Consider the following 20,283-nt stretch of genomic DNA (forward strand, 5'->3'; position numbering starts at 1 on the left):
TCTAATAAAGGCATTGTCTGAAACTCAGTCTTGGTCTGATTTCCTCATGACTGAGTGAATAGCTGTATTTTTCTCCCTAACAATTTCATGCACATGCTGATACAGAGAGGGTAAAGCTGTCATTTGTGTTGCATTGTGTGGTCAGGTACTGGTTAATTGCTACTTTTGTCAAAGCAAAAATCTGTATATTTATATCTGCTTTTAAGACAACCTAAAGCAACAGTGGATGGAGTCACAAATTCCTCTGGATAACAAATCATTCACACTTATGTTGGAAATTAATGGAGTCCACCGGAGAGGTCTAGGTGGCAGGTGACCCCATACAATTCACAGGAAAGACTATGTGGCCCAAATCCCAGTTACTCAGTACAGGAATAGATGATACAGGATACCCTACTGATCATGTAAACTCATTATTGAGCCACAGAAAAGCCGTTATTCCTGTGTCCACTGGATGGTTCAGAAATTCGGGCAAACTTGTGCAATGCCTGCAGGCCACCCAGAAAATCCTAATGGGTTTGCAATTAGGCTCTCTAATATCTCTGAAGGCACAATGGACAATTGGATGAATGGCAACAGGGAGGGGGTGCCTGCTAAGACCCCTCCTGCCTTTATATACAACTACTCTTGTTTGATGACCAACCCCCCGACCCTCCCTATGGTGCATAACCCATGTCCACACTTGCCTATCTAATGATTTTGCAGTAATTCTTAATGAAGACGTCACTAAATTTCACACTGCCAGTTATGGAGAGATCTCCAATTGGCATGATGTTCACAGTCGTTGAACTTCTTCCCTACTGGAGGCTTAACTCTATGGAAGGCTTATGTTGCACACTCATTGCACTTAGACATAATTAAGTATGTATTGGAGAACTCACATGGGTTTTCTATCAGTTCTACCATCATTGGGCTGAATCCACGTCATCCATGTTAAATTCATCCATAGCTTCAGATTATCTTCCTACAATATAGATATCTTGAAGAAAGTTGGTAGCCTATGGTTATCTTTGTGATCATTACTCCCAACTATGAAATCAACCTTAAGCCCCTTTCATTAATATATACAGAATTCCAATTCCAGGAATAAATTCCTTTTCAGCAAGTAATCCTACCTTGTACCAGTTATTTTATTTTAATCTTTTGATTTGCCTGTTGATTGCCTTAGGCTGTCCACAACAACAAAAAACCATGCAATGGTCACAATCATTCATTACCTCTGAAATGAGACAATTTTGAGATTTTACCAATTGTAGCAAGATCCTTCTAGACCTCAGCCAAAGCTAATGTGTGGCTTCAAGCTTTTATGGAATTACCTTCCAGGCATCCTTAACCCTTTTTCTCTGGCCAACTGGCATCTATCACCAAACAGGTGGCCAGGCATCTGTTTGAACAGATGACCTCCAAGAATCACTAATTGATTCAGCCTTGAAGGGAGTTTTTTTGCACAGCTTGATGGGGACTGCTAGCTTTGGCAATTTTATGAGTTTGCAATAAGTTTCTGTGGTGTTTCAATGCTGGTTTGGCTGTGTTTGATGGATTGAGACTTTGTTACATTTTCATAGGAAAATTTTTAAGATCAGCCTGAGTATTTCAAAGACCTTTGGTTCTCCAATTAATGTATATTGGAAGAGTGTTTCAAAGGCTTAGCAAATGTGAGGGCATTAGCTATTTCACAGTTAGTAGCGAAAATATCAGTCATGCTAGTAGCCTTTTTATAATAGTCAGCAAAAAATCCTCTCAATAAAGATCTAAGTTTCTGCCATCATCAAACATATTTTCATCTGTTCAAAGATATGGTATCAAAATTTACATTCACTGATTCTACAATATGAAGAATGCAGAAGCAGGCTTTATCTACTGGATAAAGTACTCTAGTGTATCTTAATCCTTATATTGGGCTGGTCTAATTAATGATCTCTTGCATCTTAAGGAACCAGTCCCATGATTATTGTGTTTTAATAACTATTCAAACATCATTTAATTGAGTTAGCAAAAGCTTTTAAATTCAGCGGTCAAAAAGTTTCCAACACTGCAGCAGGCTTCTCTAAGGTTCACAAACTAACTAACCTACAGCCTTCAGGAACCTACCAACTACCACAAAAATAGCAATTAAGGGGAAAATTATATTTGGAGCAGACGTTTAAACAGCAAACTCATTTAAACTGAAAACATGTCACTGTGACCTGCCATGTGTCCCAACCAAGGGAAAATGCCCTGCACTTTAACTCAATAAACCTTCATGCATTTACAATTTTATTCTTCAATGAATTATTAATCCTTTAAACAAGTCAACTATTGATATTCATTGCAGTTAATTATGTAAAAACAAAACAGGAAGATGAAACTGTTTACACAGTCCCTAAAAAGGTGGATGATAAATTTCAAGCACGATCCCCAAAAACATTGACGTTACAAATTCACAGTAACGTTCTTTCGCTAATGGATCGACCCAAGAATTAGTTCTTTATACCATTTCACTACACTTTAAAACTACAAATTTGCAAAGGAAAGAGTTCTTTTTACACAAAATCAAATCAACTTACTGATTTTAAAAACATGAAAAGTGCTACACAAATACTAATATAGTCTTGCAAATGTGATATCACATCCAGGAATCTAACCCACACCAAAATATATTTCACTTTATTCTTTTGTGCCACAAATCAAAGCACGGCACGACATGCAATCTCACATATTTCTGCCCATTGAATGAACACTCAAGGCACCCGTATACAGTCTCTCTTCGGGAACTTCCCATGCCACAAAGAGTACAGAGTCCTTTGGAGATGTTATGGTTGAGGAGATTGACCCGCGTGTGTGCATTATCTCGTAGGTAGTTGGTGGAAATATCAGTCATGCTGCTGGTAGCCTTTTCATAGTAGTCAGCAACTATATCCTCCAAATAAAGATCCGAGTTTCTGACATCGTCCAACATCTTTTCATCTGTTCAAAGACACAATAACAAAATTTACATTCACTGAAAAGATTAATTTATCACAAGAAGGCTATGGCTTTATTTTACCTCTGATAGTATTGGAAAAGACACCTGCTGACAATAAAACAGTACTGCCAACCGGTGTTCCACGTAACATATTTTCCAGTGAGGAACTAAATTAAGTTTCTGCCAGCAATTTATATTGAACAGCACTTTGAGTACAACTAGCACATGGAGCAGGAATTCACAGGGGAAGTGAAGCAAATAACAGTTGGTCTCATTCCCATCAACACAGCTACTCCCTGCCATCTAGACACCTCTCAGTATCACTGGAAGGCTATCCCCATTGCTGCAGAAACAGAATTGCACAATTTAAAAAAGCTATTGAAAAAATGGCTGTTAGGAAGTTAAGTATACCTGATATGCTCAGATATATATTAAAATGGATGCTTCCAATAGATGCAATTGCAAGTGGGGGGGGTAATATCAGACTTTCTGTCAAAATAGCAAAAGTGAAATCTGCTGCAGCTCACATGCAAAAATCACAAGCTTAGTTCAGCCTGATGGAGAACCTCTCTGTCATGGTAAAAATCTGTGCACATTCTACATCAGTAAGTACAAGATATATATGGGGCTTCTATGAGTTTTACTTAAATTTCTCTTATAATAGTGTTGTTAGTCCGTATTTGAGGGAAGACGTACCAGATCTGAATGGACTGCCATAAAAGAAATCCGAAAAGCATCGTCGCAGCTTCCACACTGAGAATCGGCTCATTAAACCACCCAATTGCTCTGATATTTGTTCTTTTTCAAACCCACCTTCTGATTCAGATGTAACACAAAGTTCTAAAAGTATACAAATGCAGGTTGGTTAGATGATCTTGCTTCATCCTGCCTAACTATAAATGCAATTTTCCTACTACTGATCAGCCTGCATAGCCTCCAACTAGCAAATGTTTCATTCTATCATTGAGAATTCACGAACTCAAAAAGAATAACACATTTTGAGTACCAGAAAAACATTTTTTTAAAGTTCTTAAAATAATGCTCTGGATTTCTGTCTTATAGTGCAAGTATCAGTAATTGGCTGTGTTCTATATTTAAACTAAATAAACAGAAGCAACTAATTAGTAACCACAGAAATTATCTAAGGGTGCATTGAAGAATTTGAGCTTTGACAAAGGATCATCTGGACTCGAAATGTCAGCTCTTTTCTCTCCTTACAGATGCTGCCAGACCTGTTGAAATTTTCCAGCATTTTCTCTTTTGGTTTCAGATTCCAGCATCTGCAGTAATTTGCTTTTATGTATTGAAGAATTCTTCAGTACTAACTAAAGGTAGTTTTAAAGGAATACAGACAATACGTTACCTACCAAAATGCCCGTCTAAATGAATGTAGAGTTCAAACACACTAAATGCAATCGTTGTATGAGCTGGAATAACAATGGCTTTGTCACATCCTTTATGATTCCGTCCATCATCAATCTGAAACTAGAATAGGTATTATAAACAAACCTATCTATCTACTTTTACAGACCAAAATTAAATACATAAATGCTGAAATATCTGAATTTGATTCTTATCAAAAGTATGAAAACCTTTTATTTGTACTATTTTCTCCATGCAATTCCAAGTAATAATATCTCTTTACAAACAACACTGTTACGGTATACGCAAACAAGTATATTCCTTTAGTATCAGCAGTAAAGCTGGTCGTTCAGAGAGAATTCCAGTATTGGAATCCACAGAATTTGGCACCTTAACATCAAAATCAGATTAAAAGCTGAATGCTATTTATATTTAAGGGTCAGATAAGTGTTATAACAGCACAAGTCAGATTAAAACAGGCTTGGATCTGGAGATGAAAATCAATCTCACTAAGTCTTAATACAAGCACAAAGCATTAATTTATACCATTACACTGCAATAAATAAGAATATGAATTATAATTGAAAATGAACAATTAATTAATTGTGCAAATCTTGCATGTTGTCTAATTTACCTTTCTCACATCCTTCCAATGCCAGTGCCAGACATCTCACTCCCCTCAAGTAACAACCAGCCTTTTCACAGCTAATAGGATCTTGAAGTTTATAGCAAAAGAGATAGAAAATAGATCTCACATCTGATGATTCTATGCAAGGCACTTGTACAACTAGCTCTAGAGCAGCAGTGTATGCAGTCCGGGTTGTTTTACTTTGTAAAGGAGAAAGAAGCTTCATGGAAGAAGGTATTGAATGATGTAGAATTCTTACAGAAATGGCTCAAATTTAACAAGATGTACAAATTGTTTAGATTTAAGTACACAGAGTGCTGAATATGTGGCATTAACTGCAGAGAGAGGCGGTGGAGGAAATCGATAAAAAGAATAGAAGTATAGAATAGTAATTTCAAGGAGTGCACGATTGCAGTATTAGTTTATGGGACTGGAGAGATGGACTGCAGAATTTGTTCCAGTCCTCTTCATCTCCCAAGATCTATATCTGCTTCTTCATTCTCCACCTGTCTTCCAATACACTAGCCTCAACCTACTATCCCACCGCCAACTTCCAGTTCCTTTCTCATCAATGGGGCTGCATGATGGTAACCCACTGCTGCCTAATAACGCCAGGAACCTGGGTTTGAATACTGGCTTGGGTCATTGTCTGTGTAGGGTTTGCATGTTCTCCCCTTGTCTGCGTGGGTTTCCTCCAGGTGCTCCAGTTTCTTCCCACCGGCCAAAGATGCGCAGGTTAGGTTGACTGGCCATGCTAAATTGCCCCTTAGTGTCAGGGGTACTAACTAGGGTAAATGCATAGAGTCATGGGGAGCGGGCCTGGGTGAGATTGTGGTCAGGGCAGCCGAATGGCCTCCTTCTGCACTGTAGGATTCTATGAACACATTAGCACGTCTCTTGAATGAGTTGTGGGGTATGTCGGAATTTGAAGGAGATTTACAAAAGAAAGTAGAAAGGAAGAGAAAGCATCTGAGCCAAATGAATATAAGCAAGAGGAATAAAAAAATTGTACATAAGGTGTATGAAGAGAGGAAGCAGGGTAAAGGAGAAACAAAGTGAAAACTTGAGTGGGTTCGTGTAAGAAATGTCACAGAAAATAAACTAATTGTTACAAATGTGATGGTTATGGAATTGTTATGTACTGTACAAAGTCCTAAAGATGTGTTGAGACTGTCAAGTTATAAACAATTATGCTTTAAATTGCCCATTTAATTCTGAGGTATTGAGTTGGGTTCTAAAGGATAGATAATCAGTATTTCTACTGAAGTAAAATGTCCATGTGATTAATGTTGTCATGGATGTGCATTTTGAGAGCTGAAGGTTTCTAAAATATCTCTGAAACACAGACCTGGCCAATCTCCCAGGATCCAGGAGAGAACAGCTGGAGGTCAAAACTACGCAGAGATGCAGGTTGGAGTTCACCCTCAAATTGAAAAGACAATATTTGGCAGGACTCACAAGGCTGAAAAATTCATCTAGTTTTAGATGCAGGGAGGAATCTCTATAAAACTCCCATTGTGGAAGATAGTTTGGAGTTAAAAGTTACTCGGTTGGGAAAGGAAAAGAACAGAACTTAATCCAGAGAATCATTTTGAACAGCTTCCTGAAAAGTTGAATATATACATTGGGAATGATTTTGTTAAAATAAAAATGCCCACCATGCAGGAAAAATGAGATTTTCCCTTCTGTTTTTTGGGTGCAATTAGTCACATGAATTTCCGACAGGGGATTCACTGTGGTAGGTGGTGGTGGGGCCAAATCCCACCCGAGAGGCCAGCATCAGTGCATCAGCAGGAGGGAGATCGGCACATACACTGGCCCCCCAATCTTAATCACCTGATAGCATCCCCAATATCTGAACCTCCCCCCAATTGTTGGCCTCCATGATCAAACCTGCACTACCCCATAGCCAGTCTGATCCCCACAATGGCCAGCCTGAACCCCTGCTACCGTTAGCCTAACCACCATCCCCAATTGTCCAGGTCCCTTCTTCCCCCCGATCACTGTGGCACAGTGCGCAGTAGTAACTCCCTACCACCACCTGGACCGCCCCCTGTCTGCAACCCCCAGAACACCCTGTTCCCCTCAGGCCCCACTCCTTGGCCCAGTGAGCAATGCCAATGTGCTGCTGGGTAGTTCCAGGGTGTCAGGCTGGCACTGCCCAAGGGGCACCCTCCATGCAAACAAACTCACAGGAGGACCTCAATGGCCTCTGCCCCCATCAGCAAGGCCATCACACATGGTCCCCATTGATGGGGACCAGCTTTAATCCCCACTGGTAGGAACCTCCCCTGATGAGGTGGGAAACATTAACAAGCGTGGGTGATACCATCCCAGACTGGCTAATGATATGGAAATTAAGATTTAAATATTGTAATTTAAATATTGTAATCAGCCTCACGCTGTTCTCCCACATGTGTCTGATTACACCATAAAAATTAGCCCAGGAAAGCCTCCCGCTTACATTTCTCAGCCCGTTGGGCTACTCATGTAGTGCAGTGGGCTGGGAACATCGCGCCCACAAAGTATATCTGTGAAATTTTTCTTTCGATTTTGTTAAAGTAAAAGGGGAAACTCAATATTTTGAACTGTATTTTGAACTGTAGCTGTTTACAGAGTTGAGCCAGCAGTGCTTTTAGTTTGTTTATCACAGAAGTAGTCTTGGAACATGAAATCCCATTGTGACATCCTTTCGGCAATTCACTGGAAGTTCAAATTTATTTTGAAAAGTCAACAGATTCTACAGTGATTGTACAATTAGTCTCCAATATACTTTACTCTGTCTGCCTCACAGATAAATACCTGTTCCTTAAATTCTTTGTTATTACATATTTCCTCAGCCAACTGAAAGCAGCATTTAAATAAAAAAGTTTTGGGATGTAACTGGAATTATGCAAAATGAATTAATGCTATGTAATTACATTTTTGGACCAACCACATCATTAACTATAATGCAATCAAAATTTACAGAGTCTTACTCTCATTGTTTTTCCTCTCATTCCTGCATGCACAGTGAGTGAGCATTGCCGAGTTGTGCGGATGCTTTCCATGACAACACACAACACCGCACGCCGACTTTCTTTCATCTGGCGAACGAGACAATGTTCCACATCAATCTTTCTGAGGAGATATCAAACGGAGGAAGAGCTAGAAATCCCATATCACAGAATCCTACAGTATAGCTCATTACCTTGGGCTTGCCCTGACAAAATAAAAAATACAGGGTCAATTCTCCCGTCCTGCGCACCTAATCGTGTGGGCTGATTCGTGGGATTCATGCATGCATTCCCGCCACACACATCTCCGAGCACCAGATATTCACTGGAAACTGACGGGGACAGCAGGTAAGTGATTTAAATCTTATTTAATGACATGACTCTCACACACCATGCAAGTTTGATCTGTTTCCTAGGTGGCCCGCTGACGCCTAGTGTTGTTGACTGACAGCGCCAGGGACCCAGGTTCCTGTGAATAGCAGGTGCAGGACTGACGTCACCAGGCCCACCCAGCCAGTACAATTTCACTTCGGAGGGCTTCAGACTAGCTCTCCACTTCTGGGGAGTAGTAGGGCAACCCACTAGAGTGAAGAGGGGCAATCGGGACTCCCTAGGGGGTTGAATGGTGGGGGATGGTGCTCCTGACAGTGCCAGCCCGTGCCCCCCTGCATAGCCCAAGGGGAAAAGTGCTCATGCTCAGGGCATCTTGGAATTAGCCACTGGGCATGGGGCAGTGCCTAGGGGGCCGGGTCTAGGGGCAATCGGTGGGGGTGGGGAGTCCCGCTGCTACTCAGAATGGGGATCTGTCGGGACTGGAGGGAGGCCAGTGATCGGGGTAGGAAGTGGTGGTCACCGCTGGGAAGCAGGGGCTGGAGATCGGGGCAGTCTGGGATGGTGGGGGTTGAAGTTGGTCCACAAATGGACGGGGAGCTGATATTGGTCTATGGGAGGTTTGACAGGGGGGCAGCATTGAACAGGGATATCCACTGCTTGCTGAAGTCCACATTTGAGGTGTTCAAGTCAGGTGACCCTGATCTATACAAGAAAGCCAGATAAGAACATAAGAACATAAGAAATAGGAGCAGGAGTAGGCCATCTGGCCCTTCGAGCCTGCCCCGCCATTCAATAAGATCATGGCTGATCTGTCGTGGCTCAGTTCCACTTTCCCGCCCTCTCCCCATAACCCTTAATCCCCTCTCTTATCAAAAACCCATCAACCCGCTTCTTAAAAATATTTAGCGAGGCAGCCTCCACCACAGATATGAGCTAAAGAAATCCATCAACAATGTCAAAAGACAGTATGTCCATCACTCAAATCAGCCTACCACCCATTGACACTGTCTGTACTTCCCGCTGCCTCAGAGAAGCAGCCAGCATAATTAAGGATTCCATGCACTCCAGACACACTCTTCCACCTTCTTCTTTCCTGCTGCCACCTGACTGTTGAATGGACCTACCTCGCATCAAGTTGATCTTTCTAGACACCCTAGCAATGACTGTAACACTTATTCTGCACTCTCTCCTTTCCTTCTCTATGTACAGTATGCTTTGTCTGTATAGCATGCAAGAAACAAGACTGTATGCTAATACATGTGACAATAATAAATAAAATCAAAAGTAGGAATAATTTTCTCCTATTTATCGTCATGAAGTTCATAGAATCGTAATAGAATCCCTACAGTACAGAAGGAGGCCATTCAGCCCATTAACTCAGCATCTCACCCAGGTCCATCCCCCTGCCCTATCCCCATATCCCACTAATCCCCCTAACCTACACACCTTTGGACACTAAGGGGAAATTTAATATGGTCAATCCACCTACCCTGCACATATTTGGAGTATGGGAGAAAACCAGAATGCCCAGATGAAACCCATGGGGGGAACATATAAATTCCACAGAGACAGTCACCCAAGGCTAGAATTGAACCTGGATCCCTGGAGCTACTAGGCAGCAGTGCTAATCACTGTACCACCATGTTGATAGCTCTATCAGATCCACTCTTAGTCTTTGCTGCTGAGTTGAAAATAATTTGTTTCTTGAATCTCTCCTCAGAACTGAAGTCTCCCATTCTTGGTATTGCCCTGGAAAATTCCCATGAATTGATCTTCCAGAAATAAAACATAGATAAGGCCTAACCAATAATTTGTATAGGTTTTGCACTAACTCCTTGATTTGGGCTTTGAATACAATCTGTGTTATCGAGGATCTCATATCCCATCTTCTTCAGCCTTTTGAAGAAGGATTTGGAAATCCTTCTACTTTAATATCAAAGCCCTATATGTCACTGTTCCTTTCTTTCTTTTACTATTTTATCAATTTTTATTTTACTTCATCTTAACACTTAGTATGCCTTAATAGGCTACTTGCTCTTATTGCTTATTAAGTACATGTTGGGAGGGCCTCCTGGCCCCATGAAGATAGAGGAAATTTCTGACACTTTCTGTAACCCATACCAGGACCTCTTGTGCATGGCAAAAAAACCTTTGAACCTGTTTTCTCATGTTGTGCCATTCTTCACTGTTTCCATGCAATAGTCACTTCCTGCATGATTGCCAGCACAATGCATCACAACTTTAAGCAGTGTAGATTCTTGTTAAGTGGTGCTAAAAGAGTTATGATTCAGAGCCCCATGCTAACGCATGCAGCCAAGTAACAGCACAGTTAGCACTGGCTGAATGCAGCAATCATTAAAATGAGCATGCAGCACAAGTAGGCATGCTGCCTGTATTACATTGAACATACATTGGTTAATCAAGCAATGCAATTTCATGCAAATTTCAGGAGCTATTCAGTTTAAGTCCCTGAGTACTTATGATGCCCAATTGTCATTCCTACTGTTTCAATGATATGTATTTTTCGTGATATGTTGACAACCAGATAAGAATCATGGAAAATGGGAGAATTACCTGTTAATGATCTCCCGGAGAAGTAATGGAACCTCTACTTCATGTTTTGTTACTATTCCAAATGAAGCTTTCACTGCCACAGAGTCCGATCCATCAATGTTAAATCCAACATCATGAATAATATGATTTCCGAGTTTCCCACTTAAGGAAACATCTGACTTATCTTCATAATTGAGTAGCTGATATGAAGAGACCCCTATTAAACAGGAGACAAATGCCCGATTATTTTCATTATCTTTATTTTCAACATAAATTCATATTTATTTTAGCACAGACACAATCATAGATCACTACAATACAGAAGGAGGCCATTCAGCCCATCAAGCCTGCACCGACAGCAATCCCACCCAGGCCCTATCCAGATTACCACATGTATTTACCCTGCTAATCCCCTGATACTAAGTGTCAATTTAGCATGGCCAATCAACCTAATCCACACACCCATTTGGATGTATGTAATTTACTGATGCAAATCAGTTTATGAAACTCAGATTATTGATTACACCAGTTAAATGAACAATCCCCAAAGTGGTAATCCACTTTATAGAAACTCATCTAATTAAGTGGAAGATGGCAAACAATTTGACTTGGAAGTGAAGCTTTTGTGATAAAAGGTAAATAGTGTTCTGAAAATTTGTGGTCATAAATATAACCTATATTAATGTGGTATAAGGGTTTGGTATGGAAAGAGTTAATGTGGAACTGGGTACAGTACTTCCCACACTGTGATGTAAAGAGATACATGGCCCTAGTCTAGAGGGCAGTCTTGTACAGGACAGAAGTATGTGTAGATGTAACTGTGAAGACAGCTCTTAGCTTAGAGCTTATACTGTATATATTTACATAGTTACTAGTAGTTAAAAAAACACTTTCTGTTAAACTATACAAGACTTAGGAACTCCTTATGAGATGTATTGAACTACACATGTCTTACAACAATTAATTTTTTTAAATGATAGGCAACTAATAAAAAACCATCACTATAACGTCACTACAATAAAAATAAAGCCTAGGGTACAGAGGAAGTGATGAACCAATAAATTATTTACAAAATAAAACCGAAATAAAATAACTAACTTTGCATAGTATCCATAACATATCATACAGGAGTAAAAACAGAGGCCTGAATCTTCTGTCCTGCCTTATGAAGAGTTTGGCTTGAAGTGCCATTTAATCAGGAGGGATGGTGCTGGCTCTGGTGGCAGGTGGGATGCTTCTCTCACCCTGCTGCTAATGAAGCCTTTAATGCCATTTAAACTGAACACCAAATCCTCCATCCATGCTTCCAGCAGCGGCAGGGTGTGAACAGCCGGAAAATTACAGCCCACCGAAAGGCCCACAGACAAGTTACCAATTGTTTTATGGCTTACCATTCTACTTTGACCTTTTAAATCAGCATTGTCCAGCCTTCAATTAGTTTTTTTGGTACAGCCATCACAATTTTAATGTGTTACTAATATTCTTTTGTATAATAATGCATTCCTTGAATTGTAATTGCATTCACACCAAATGTTTACCTGTTTTAAATTAGGTTCCCCTGAACCCATTTTAAATTAGGTTCCCACCTCCACCCCGTTCTTCACCCTGTAATTATATGGCTAGTTCAGTTATGTTTACAATCAACTAGGATGTTTATAGTGGGGACTCAGCGCTGCTAATGCCATTGAATATCAACGAAAAGTGGTTAATTTCTCTCTTGTTAGAGTTGGTCATTGCCTGACAGTGGTGGCAAGTTACATTCATGCCACATATCAGCCCAAGCCTGATTGTGGTTCAGGTCTTTCTACATATGGGCACAGACTACTTTGGTATCTGAGGAGTTGCAATGAGCATTGCAGTCCATCAGCAAACATCCCTACTTCTCAGTGATGTTGGAGGGAAAGTCATTGCTGAATCATGGTTGGGCCAATAACCTTTGGAGCTCCTGTAGCAATGTACTGGGCCTGAAGTGACTGACCTCCATCAACAACAGCTATTTTCCTTCTGAATAACCGACACAAAAAAAAATTACAGAACAAGCAAGATAGCCAAATAGCCTCTCTTCTTTTCTTACGTGCCAGGCACTCAATCTTACAAACATAATACACAATCACAACTTTCACTAGGACTTGGGGTAGAGTTTAAGCAGCTTATTTAGTCAAAATGATTTCACCGGCAGTCCATGGACTGACAGCACAATTGGTTCTGAAAAACATTACAAGTTGAAACATCGTAAGTTGGAATTGGTTTTCCCATAGGAACAATGGTACAAATAAGGTTCTGCAGAAGGGTCATCTAGATCCGAAATGTTAGCTCTGTTTCTCTCCACAGATGCTGCCAGATCTGCTGAGTTTATCCAGCATTTTCTGTTTTTTATTTCAGATTTCCAGTATCTGTAGTATTCTGATTTTAACTGTACAAACAGGGGGTTGGTTCCAGAACCAAGGCTGGATATCACTCACAGCAGGGTTAAGTGCTCTCATCTCTTGCCCTGTCAAGTCACTTGTGCTAGGTTTGCCCGCACAACCTAGCACAAGTTCCTTGGTTAGTGTGGCAGATACGATGAAGCTGTTTTTTTTAAAACTTCATTCCAATCCAATCAAGTCAAATCGAGGCCAATTCAGAGTCTCAACAAGTTGGGACACTCCCGATCCAAGCCGACAAGACAGGGCTCCCTCCTCCTGGCCCGGGCCTGACCCACACGATCCAAGCTGATTGGAGTAGGTGTAGCTCCACCTCCAAGGCTTGATCTAATCCGCATCCCAGCCAAAAGGCCGAGATGCCGCTTTAAAAAATTGTTTCAAATGAAGCTGAAATGTAACCAAATGACTTCAACCAAGTGCAGCATGTCAATACTACACTTGATCTTAGCCAAGAGGCCGAGAAGTCCTGGGAGATCAACCTTCCTGATCATTGACGCTCCCCTGCCAGGTTACAATGAAGCTGTTCAATCACTATCAGCTGCCTTAACCTTGAACTTCTGCGAGCATATGCACATATTAAATACAATGTAAGCGTATTAACAACATGTTAAAATTGTGATAGCAGTGCCAAAAAACTAACAGGATAAAACATCAAGATGGTTTAACCTCCCCAGTCATACAGATGGATGGTACAGAATGCCAATGTGCATGTGTGAACGTGCTGATGTGGCATCTTAAAGTTGAAACCAACACTGTAAGGTTGAAATGTGTTAATTTATAAATGTTGTAATGCCATTTATCGTAACTCAAATATTGTGAAGTCAAAACTGCCTGTATTGCAATAACAGTTTCCTGCAAAATGCCCAAATAATTTTCCCGTTAATCAAATAAACATATTACCTGCAGAAACCTCCTTTTCTCCAACAAGAATGTCCTTCAAAGTGAATGGTGTAGAGCTATATTTCTTTCTTTTCCAGAAGAAGGATTTCTTTCTCTTTGTGACTAGACTGAGTGGCTGATATCGGTCAGCCTCACTCAGACCAGGAACAGGTTTCAGTCTGCCTGTATCTCCAACCTGCTTTACAAAGTTCTTTGTGGCAGCAGCAAACATTTCCAACAAACAAAAACCTTACCCGGTTTGTTACAGCCGTCTTGCACTAGAGAAATTAAGATTCTGGAATTCTAAACAATCAAACTATTGCAGGGAATAAAAACATTTGAAATGATGGTAAGTTTGGAATTATTGTCAGCCATTTCAGTAGAACTTCTCCTTGAACTGCACTGTATCTTTTTGCACGTCTGTTGTGTCCAGGTTTATGAATAATAAACAAGCAGTTAACCTGATAGGGCTGTTTGTGACAATATCTCTTGCAGTCACAAGTTTATTCTAATTATCTGATGATAATATAATTAGCAAACCAAAATAACTTCAATTATACATTAGGTATAAGTATACAATTTAATTATTGCTGAACATCAACGTATCTTCAAAACACAAAATGTTTAAATAAATGTATTGTGAGAACAAATTCTGTACCAAAATTCAGAACAAGAAATTAATGGTGGTTGTTTCAGTTCAGATATTATTACTGCAATAAAGTAATAAGTACCTGGATTCAGATTAGAAACCTTTGAATCAAATCTTTTAGGTCAGAGATTTAGCAACCTTTATTTGGGAATGAACAGAGAGGATAATGCAAATAAGCAAGATCGCCAAAGATGGGGAAGAAAACAAAAACAGGACTGCTGAGCTTTGACTAAGATTGAGGAATGAACAGCCAACAGCATAATGGCTTCCAAAGATTTGAAGCTTGACCATAAACTGCCATAATAAGAAAAAGCACAGAACTAATTACAGTGAAGTAAAATAACTTTGAAACTTAACAATAAGAACAACTTTGGATGGTTCCTTAATGATGGCAAGTAACCCACAGAAAAAGAAGAATCAATTTTAAAAGTCATTTTAAATTGCCATTATTTATCTATTAATAAATCCAAGAATTCCAAATGCCATTTGAGAGCTTTTTCAACTTGGTCCGGTGGTAAAATATTTGTATTCATATCTCAACATGAATTTGTTTTTGTAACCCTTTACTGCCTCACTTCAATCTACCTAACAAAATTAATTACTTCACACTAGTCTGTGAAATATTTCACCAGTCCGTCTATGTCACCTGAGGTGTGCTTCTATTTCCTCATTGGTGATGACATTTCTGAGAAATCAACAGGGGGCTGAGTTGGTTGACAATAAAGAGAGTGAAGTCACTTCCAGGGATAGTGTGTTTCATAGGAGTTCATTTTCAGCAAGAGGTCAAGGAAGTCTGTAAGCAGGGACTTTGGCAGAAAAGATACATGAGATGCAGTGAGTAAAGATCGCCACATCTGCATCCTGCATCATGTGTCGCATCGCGGTTTGAAATGAAGCAAAGTTACTCTTTGTCCCTGCTACTCATTTATCTTCTTCCCTCTACAGGTCATTTGACAGCCCGAATAGACTTCTGCCCCGAAGGACTGTCATTAATCTCTGAGGGGGATGAGCAAAAGTAAGAGGGTGCATTGTCCCATCCTTGCTCCACACCTTGCATCAGCTTAGATATCAATAATTTGGTGGGTTTGCACTCAGTGACTAGAATGATTACACCTACTGGTCTGAGCACTGCACAATCACCTGAGCAGCTGTCAGAGGTGGTGACAGTCCAGGACTCTGGGAATTTGGGAAACCACAACAATACCCTTTGCAGATAACAATTCTCTGGCATCATCTGTGAGGCAGCAGGTGTTGGATGGCAAACGGGGGCTATGTAAAAAATCTTGCAGAGCTTCTAGAGGGTATGCATGCCCTGACATTATCCTGTGATCGTCCTCTCTTTGGAATGCATGGCTTCCACCATTGAGAGTTTGTTAAGCCTCACGTAGAGCCACACCCAGCAGCTCAATCAGGGGTTTCTGGGCATATGTTCAAAGCTCCAAGCCCTTGCATTGCCGACAGCATTCCAAAGATGTATGGGTTAGGTTGATTGGCCATGCTAAATTGACCCTAATATCAGTGGGATTAGCAAGGTAAATATGTGAGGTTACGGGAATAGGGGTGGGATTGTGGTCAATACAGACTTGATAGGGCAAATGGCCTCCTTCTGCACTGTAGGGATTCTATGATATGCAATAGAGGTGGAAAAGTCCACTTACTTGCCTGGATTTTAACTTGCCTTGTCGCAGAGAAGGGGTGAGGTACATAGCAGTATCTCCTCTGATTCCACTGCCTTTCTGCCATGTCTCAGTTTTAGCCTGCTTTCTTTTAGGTCAGCAACACACTTGCTTAAAAGCAACAGGATTTTCTTAAATCTACGGTTTGGGTCTTGGTGTTGGTCATTGAGACTTTGTGAGCAGTTTTTGCAGGAGGCCTGATGGGGAAGTAGTCATCTGCTACGAGGTGTATCGTGGGAGGAGAGACCCAAGCAGCCATGTTTATAATGGGTATATTTCAGTCATTTGAAAACTACTTTGAGTGAATTTCTCTTTTTATGCTATTGATAGAAGACTCACAACACCAGGTTAAAGTCTAACAGGTTTATATGGAATCACAATTTTTTGGAGCATTGCTCCTTCATCTGGTTGGTTCTTACCTCCCTTTAACCTGGTGTCGTGTGACCTCTCATCTTATCCTAAACAGGACAAACCATAATTGCAGGGGTCAGCACACTCCAAAGTGCCTTGTCTCCTGCCCCATCTGCCTGATCATTAGCTCTCCCCTGCCAGGTAAGCTGAGCAGTAGAAGCTTCTACAAGCAATGCAGTCTCAATTGCACAAACAGCTTGCACTCAATGGCTCAGATCTCAAAAATTTTGGGTTCAATTCCGGACTCGGCTGACTGTCTGTGTGGGAGTTTGCACGTTCTCCCCATTTCTGCGTGGGTTTCCTCTGGGTACTCGAGTTTCCTCCCACAGTCCAAAAGGTTATTTGGCCTGCCCATGCTAAATTGCCCCTTAGTGACAGGGGGTGACAGCCTGGGTGGGATTGCTGTCTGTGCAGACTTCATGAGCCATATGGCATCCTCTTGCACTGTAGGGATTCTATGATTCTAAACCCGGTCTCCTGAACCACATGGAGAAATCATAGAAACTGTACAGTGCAGAAGCAGGCCATTCAGCCCATCAAGCCTGCACTAACCACAATATCTACCCCCTTACCCCAACATATTTATCTGCTAATCCTTCTAACCTATGCATCTCATCACTCTAAGGGGCAATTTTTAGCATGGCCAATCAACCTAACCCACACATCTTTGGACTGTGGGAGGAAACCAGAGCACCCGGAGAAAACCCACACAGACACGAGGAGTGACCCAAGACGGGAACTGAACCCAGATCCCTGGAGCTGTGAAGCAGCAGCACTAACCATTATACTACCCTGCTGCCCTAAGCTGTAATGTAGGTGCACCTCTCAGTGGGCACTGACGTTATTGGATTATGACATCACTGAATGACAGAATCTCCCATCTGACGCTCCGTTACATCTCACTGGGAACTTCCCATCATGCCCGAGCATCCGCTCCCTGATCACGTGACCGACAGAACGGACTACACTTCCCAGTACCCTCCGCGGCACAACCTCTCTTTCCGCCGGAAGTGAGCGGGCAGAAGCGCCGCCGAGGGTTGGAGCCCAAACTCGGGGGGACACAGAGCACCTTTTTCGCGCGGCTACAATCCTACTCCAGCGGGACCAGCATGTCTGAGGAAAGGTTTACAGCCGCGTCCAAAAGGAGCTCTGGTTGTGCCAGGTGAGTGCCAGCAGCTGGGACCCACGGCCTCTCAGCCCATTAGCCAGCAAGGCGGACGGAGCAGAGTATGGCGGCTTCACTCACCTGTTAATAACTGCAATGTCTATACAACCTCCTACCTGCTCAGGTACAGCTTCCTCATTTAACAATCAGAACCAGAGCCCACCCCACCCCCCCCCCCCCCCATCTCCTTGCTGTTGATGGAGGACGAAGCTTCTGCTGCAGCTACTCCCTAAACTCATTTTTCTTTTCTACCGTTTTAATAACTAATGAAGGAAACTGTCAACAAAAATTAGAGTTAAAACACTTTTTCTAATGTTGTTTCTGATTTTGGGGCCCGAGTCATGCCCATCTGTGTCCAGCAGGTTAATCTTCATGTGCCTGAGTATCCAGCGCACTCCAGGATGGTTGTGAATCCTAATCTCTGCCCTCTTCGTTGTAGTGTGGAGATGGTGATGTTGGCCTGGGGTAAACACAGTAAGAAGTCTCACAACACCAGGTTGAAGTCCAACAGTATTATTTGGTAGCAAACGCCACTAGCTTTCGGGGCTCTGCCCCTTTGTCAGGTGAGTGGGGAGTTCTGATCACAAACGGCATATACAGCCATATGGATGACTGATTAATACATGACCGTATGGATGACCATATGGTCATATATGCCCTGTTTGTGATCAGAACTCCCCACTCACCTGATACCGGGGTAGACCCCCGAAAGCTTGTGGTGTTTGCTACCAAATAAACCTGTTGGACTTTAACCTGCTGTTGTGAGATGACTTACTGTCTTCACCCTAACTCAGGGATGGCAGGATCTCCTGTGGCATAGAATCAAAAATGTTTGTGGTGCAGACATTGTCTCAACTGACCTGAAGAAAGGAACTATCCAGCCTAGTCTTGCTTTTCAGCTTTTGATGTGAGCCCTTGTAGGTTCAGCACTTCAAGTGCCTATCCAATTATTTTCTAAATGTTATGGGGGACTTTGCCTCTTTCATCCTCTCAGGGATGTGTTCCAGATCTCCTTCACCCTCTGGTTCAAACATTTTTGCTCAACTTCCTCTTCACTCTTCCAATTACACTAACTTCTCTCTTCTAACTGTATAGGCCCCTCATTGTTTTCCTCAATTAAACTTCCCCCTCAACGTTCTCTGTTTAAAAGTAAACAATCCAATCTTTCCTCATGGTTAAAATTTTTAGTATCCTATATCTCCTTTATCCTACTTAGTGTGATCACATCTTTCTTTTAGAGTAGTGATCAGATCTGTATACAATACTCTAGCTATGGCCTAACTAGTCTTGTATACAATTCAATCACTCCCTGGTCTTGTTTGCCCTTCCCGCTCGACAGACTGGAGGGACTGATTGTGGACAAGTCCCCAGGACCGGATGGAATGCATCCAAGGGTTCTGAAAGAAATGGCGGAGGTGATAGTGGATGCCTTGGTGGTTATTTTCCAAACGTCGCTGGATTCTGGGGAAGTGACGGAAGATTGGAAAACGGCTAATGTTACACCGTGGTTTAAGAAGGGTGGCAGGCAAAAGGCAGGGAATTATAGGCCGGTTAGTTTAACGTCTGTTGTGGGTAAAATGTTAGAATCCGTCATCAAGGAGGAAATAGCGAGGCATCTTGAGGGGAATTGCTTGATAGAGCAGACGCAGCATGGTTTCGTTAAGGGGAAGTCGTGTCTGACGAATTTATTGGAGTTCTATGAGGATGTGTCTAGGGCGGTGGATAGAGGAGAGCCGGTGGATGTGGTCTTTCTTGATTTTCAGAAGGCGTTTGACAAGGTACCTCACAAGAGGTTATTGCAGAAGGTAAGGGGGCATGGAGTTGGGGGTAGGGTGTTAGCGTGGATAGAGGATTGGTTGTCAAATAGGAGGCAGAGAGTGGGGGTTAATGGGTGCTATTCGGATTGGCAGTTGGTGACTAGTGGAGTGCCCCAGGGGTTGGTGCTGGGGCCTCAGCTATTTACTATGATGATCTGGAGGAGGGAACCGAGTGTATGGTGTTGAAATTTGCTGATGACACCAAGATTGGTGGAATGGCAAATTGCGCGGAGGGTGTGGAGAGTCTGCAGAAGGATCTAGATAGGCTGGGCGAATGGGCCAGGAACTGGCAAATGGAATTTAATGTTGGCAAGTGCAAGGTGGTCCACTTTGGTAGGAATAATGGTAGGAAGGACTATTACTTACGTGGCGAAAAACTGCAGCAGGCGACAGTGCAGAGGGACCTCGGGGTCCTTGTGCACGAGTCGCAAAAACCCAGCCTGCAGG

The 20,283-nt window shown here is 41.9% G+C and overlaps 2 protein-coding genes and 1 non-coding gene across 4 annotated transcripts in view; 1 reads left to right on the forward strand and 2 right to left on the reverse strand.

Moving 5' to 3' along the window:
* Nucleotides 1-2,368: 2,368 nt before the first annotated feature.
* On the reverse strand, nt 2,369-14,350 carry pjvk (pejvakin). Of its 2 annotated transcripts, XM_080198220.1 has the most exons (6): nt 14,140-14,350; nt 10,838-11,033; nt 7,913-8,054; nt 4,312-4,429; nt 3,641-3,784; nt 2,369-2,946 (listed from the first exon to the last, which is right to left on the reverse strand). In XM_080198220.1, the coding sequence occupies exons 1-6, from the start codon at nt 14,348-14,350 to the stop codon at nt 2,642-2,644; spliced, it is 1,116 nt and encodes a 371-aa protein (XP_080054346.1). In that variant the 3' UTR covers nt 2,369-2,641. The 2 variants fall into 2 exon arrangements, with proteins under 2 accessions (XP_080054346.1, XP_080054347.1); XM_080198221.1 differs by lacking the exon at nt 3,641-3,784.
* Nucleotides 13,516-13,707, reverse strand: LOC145350386 (U2 spliceosomal RNA). The gene has a single exon (XR_013888177.1). It is a non-coding gene; the product is annotated as a U2 spliceosomal RNA (small nuclear RNA).
* A 3,514-nt stretch (nt 14,351-17,864) lies between the features above and the next one.
* prkra (protein kinase, interferon-inducible double stranded RNA dependent activator) overlaps nt 17,865-20,283 on the forward strand; it is a 33,417-nt gene continuing 30,998 nt past the window's right edge. Inside the window, exon 1 of the mRNA XM_080198908.1 lies at nt 17,865-18,016. Coding sequence (XP_080055034.1) covers nt 17,964-18,016 — 53 coding nt within the window. The 5' untranslated portion in view covers nt 17,865-17,963. The remainder of the gene's footprint in view (nt 18,017-20,283) is intronic.

This window comes from Carcharhinus amblyrhynchos, chromosome 11 (genome assembly GCF_965287045.1).
Source record: "Carcharhinus amblyrhynchos chromosome 11, sCarAmb.v2.hapA, whole genome shotgun sequence".
Lineage (NCBI taxonomy): Eukaryota > Metazoa > Chordata > Chondrichthyes > Carcharhiniformes > Carcharhinidae > Carcharhinus > Carcharhinus amblyrhynchos.

What these genes read in the sequence shown, in the direction of transcription:
- pjvk (XM_080198220.1), bottom strand. Translation starts at nt 14,350, where the DNA reads ATGTTTGCTGCTGCCACAAAGAACTTTGTAAAGCAGGTTGGAGATACA. An exon ending in AGAAAAGGAGGTTTCTGCAG is followed by an intron (nt 11,034 to 14,139) that starts GTAATATGTTTA and finishes CCTGTTTAATAG; the next exon opens with GGGTCTCTTCATATCAGCTA. An exon ending in TCATTTAGACGGGCATTTTG is followed by an intron (nt 3,785 to 4,311) that starts GTAGGTAACGTA and finishes GTATACTTTTAG; the next exon opens with AACTTTGTGTTACATCTGAA.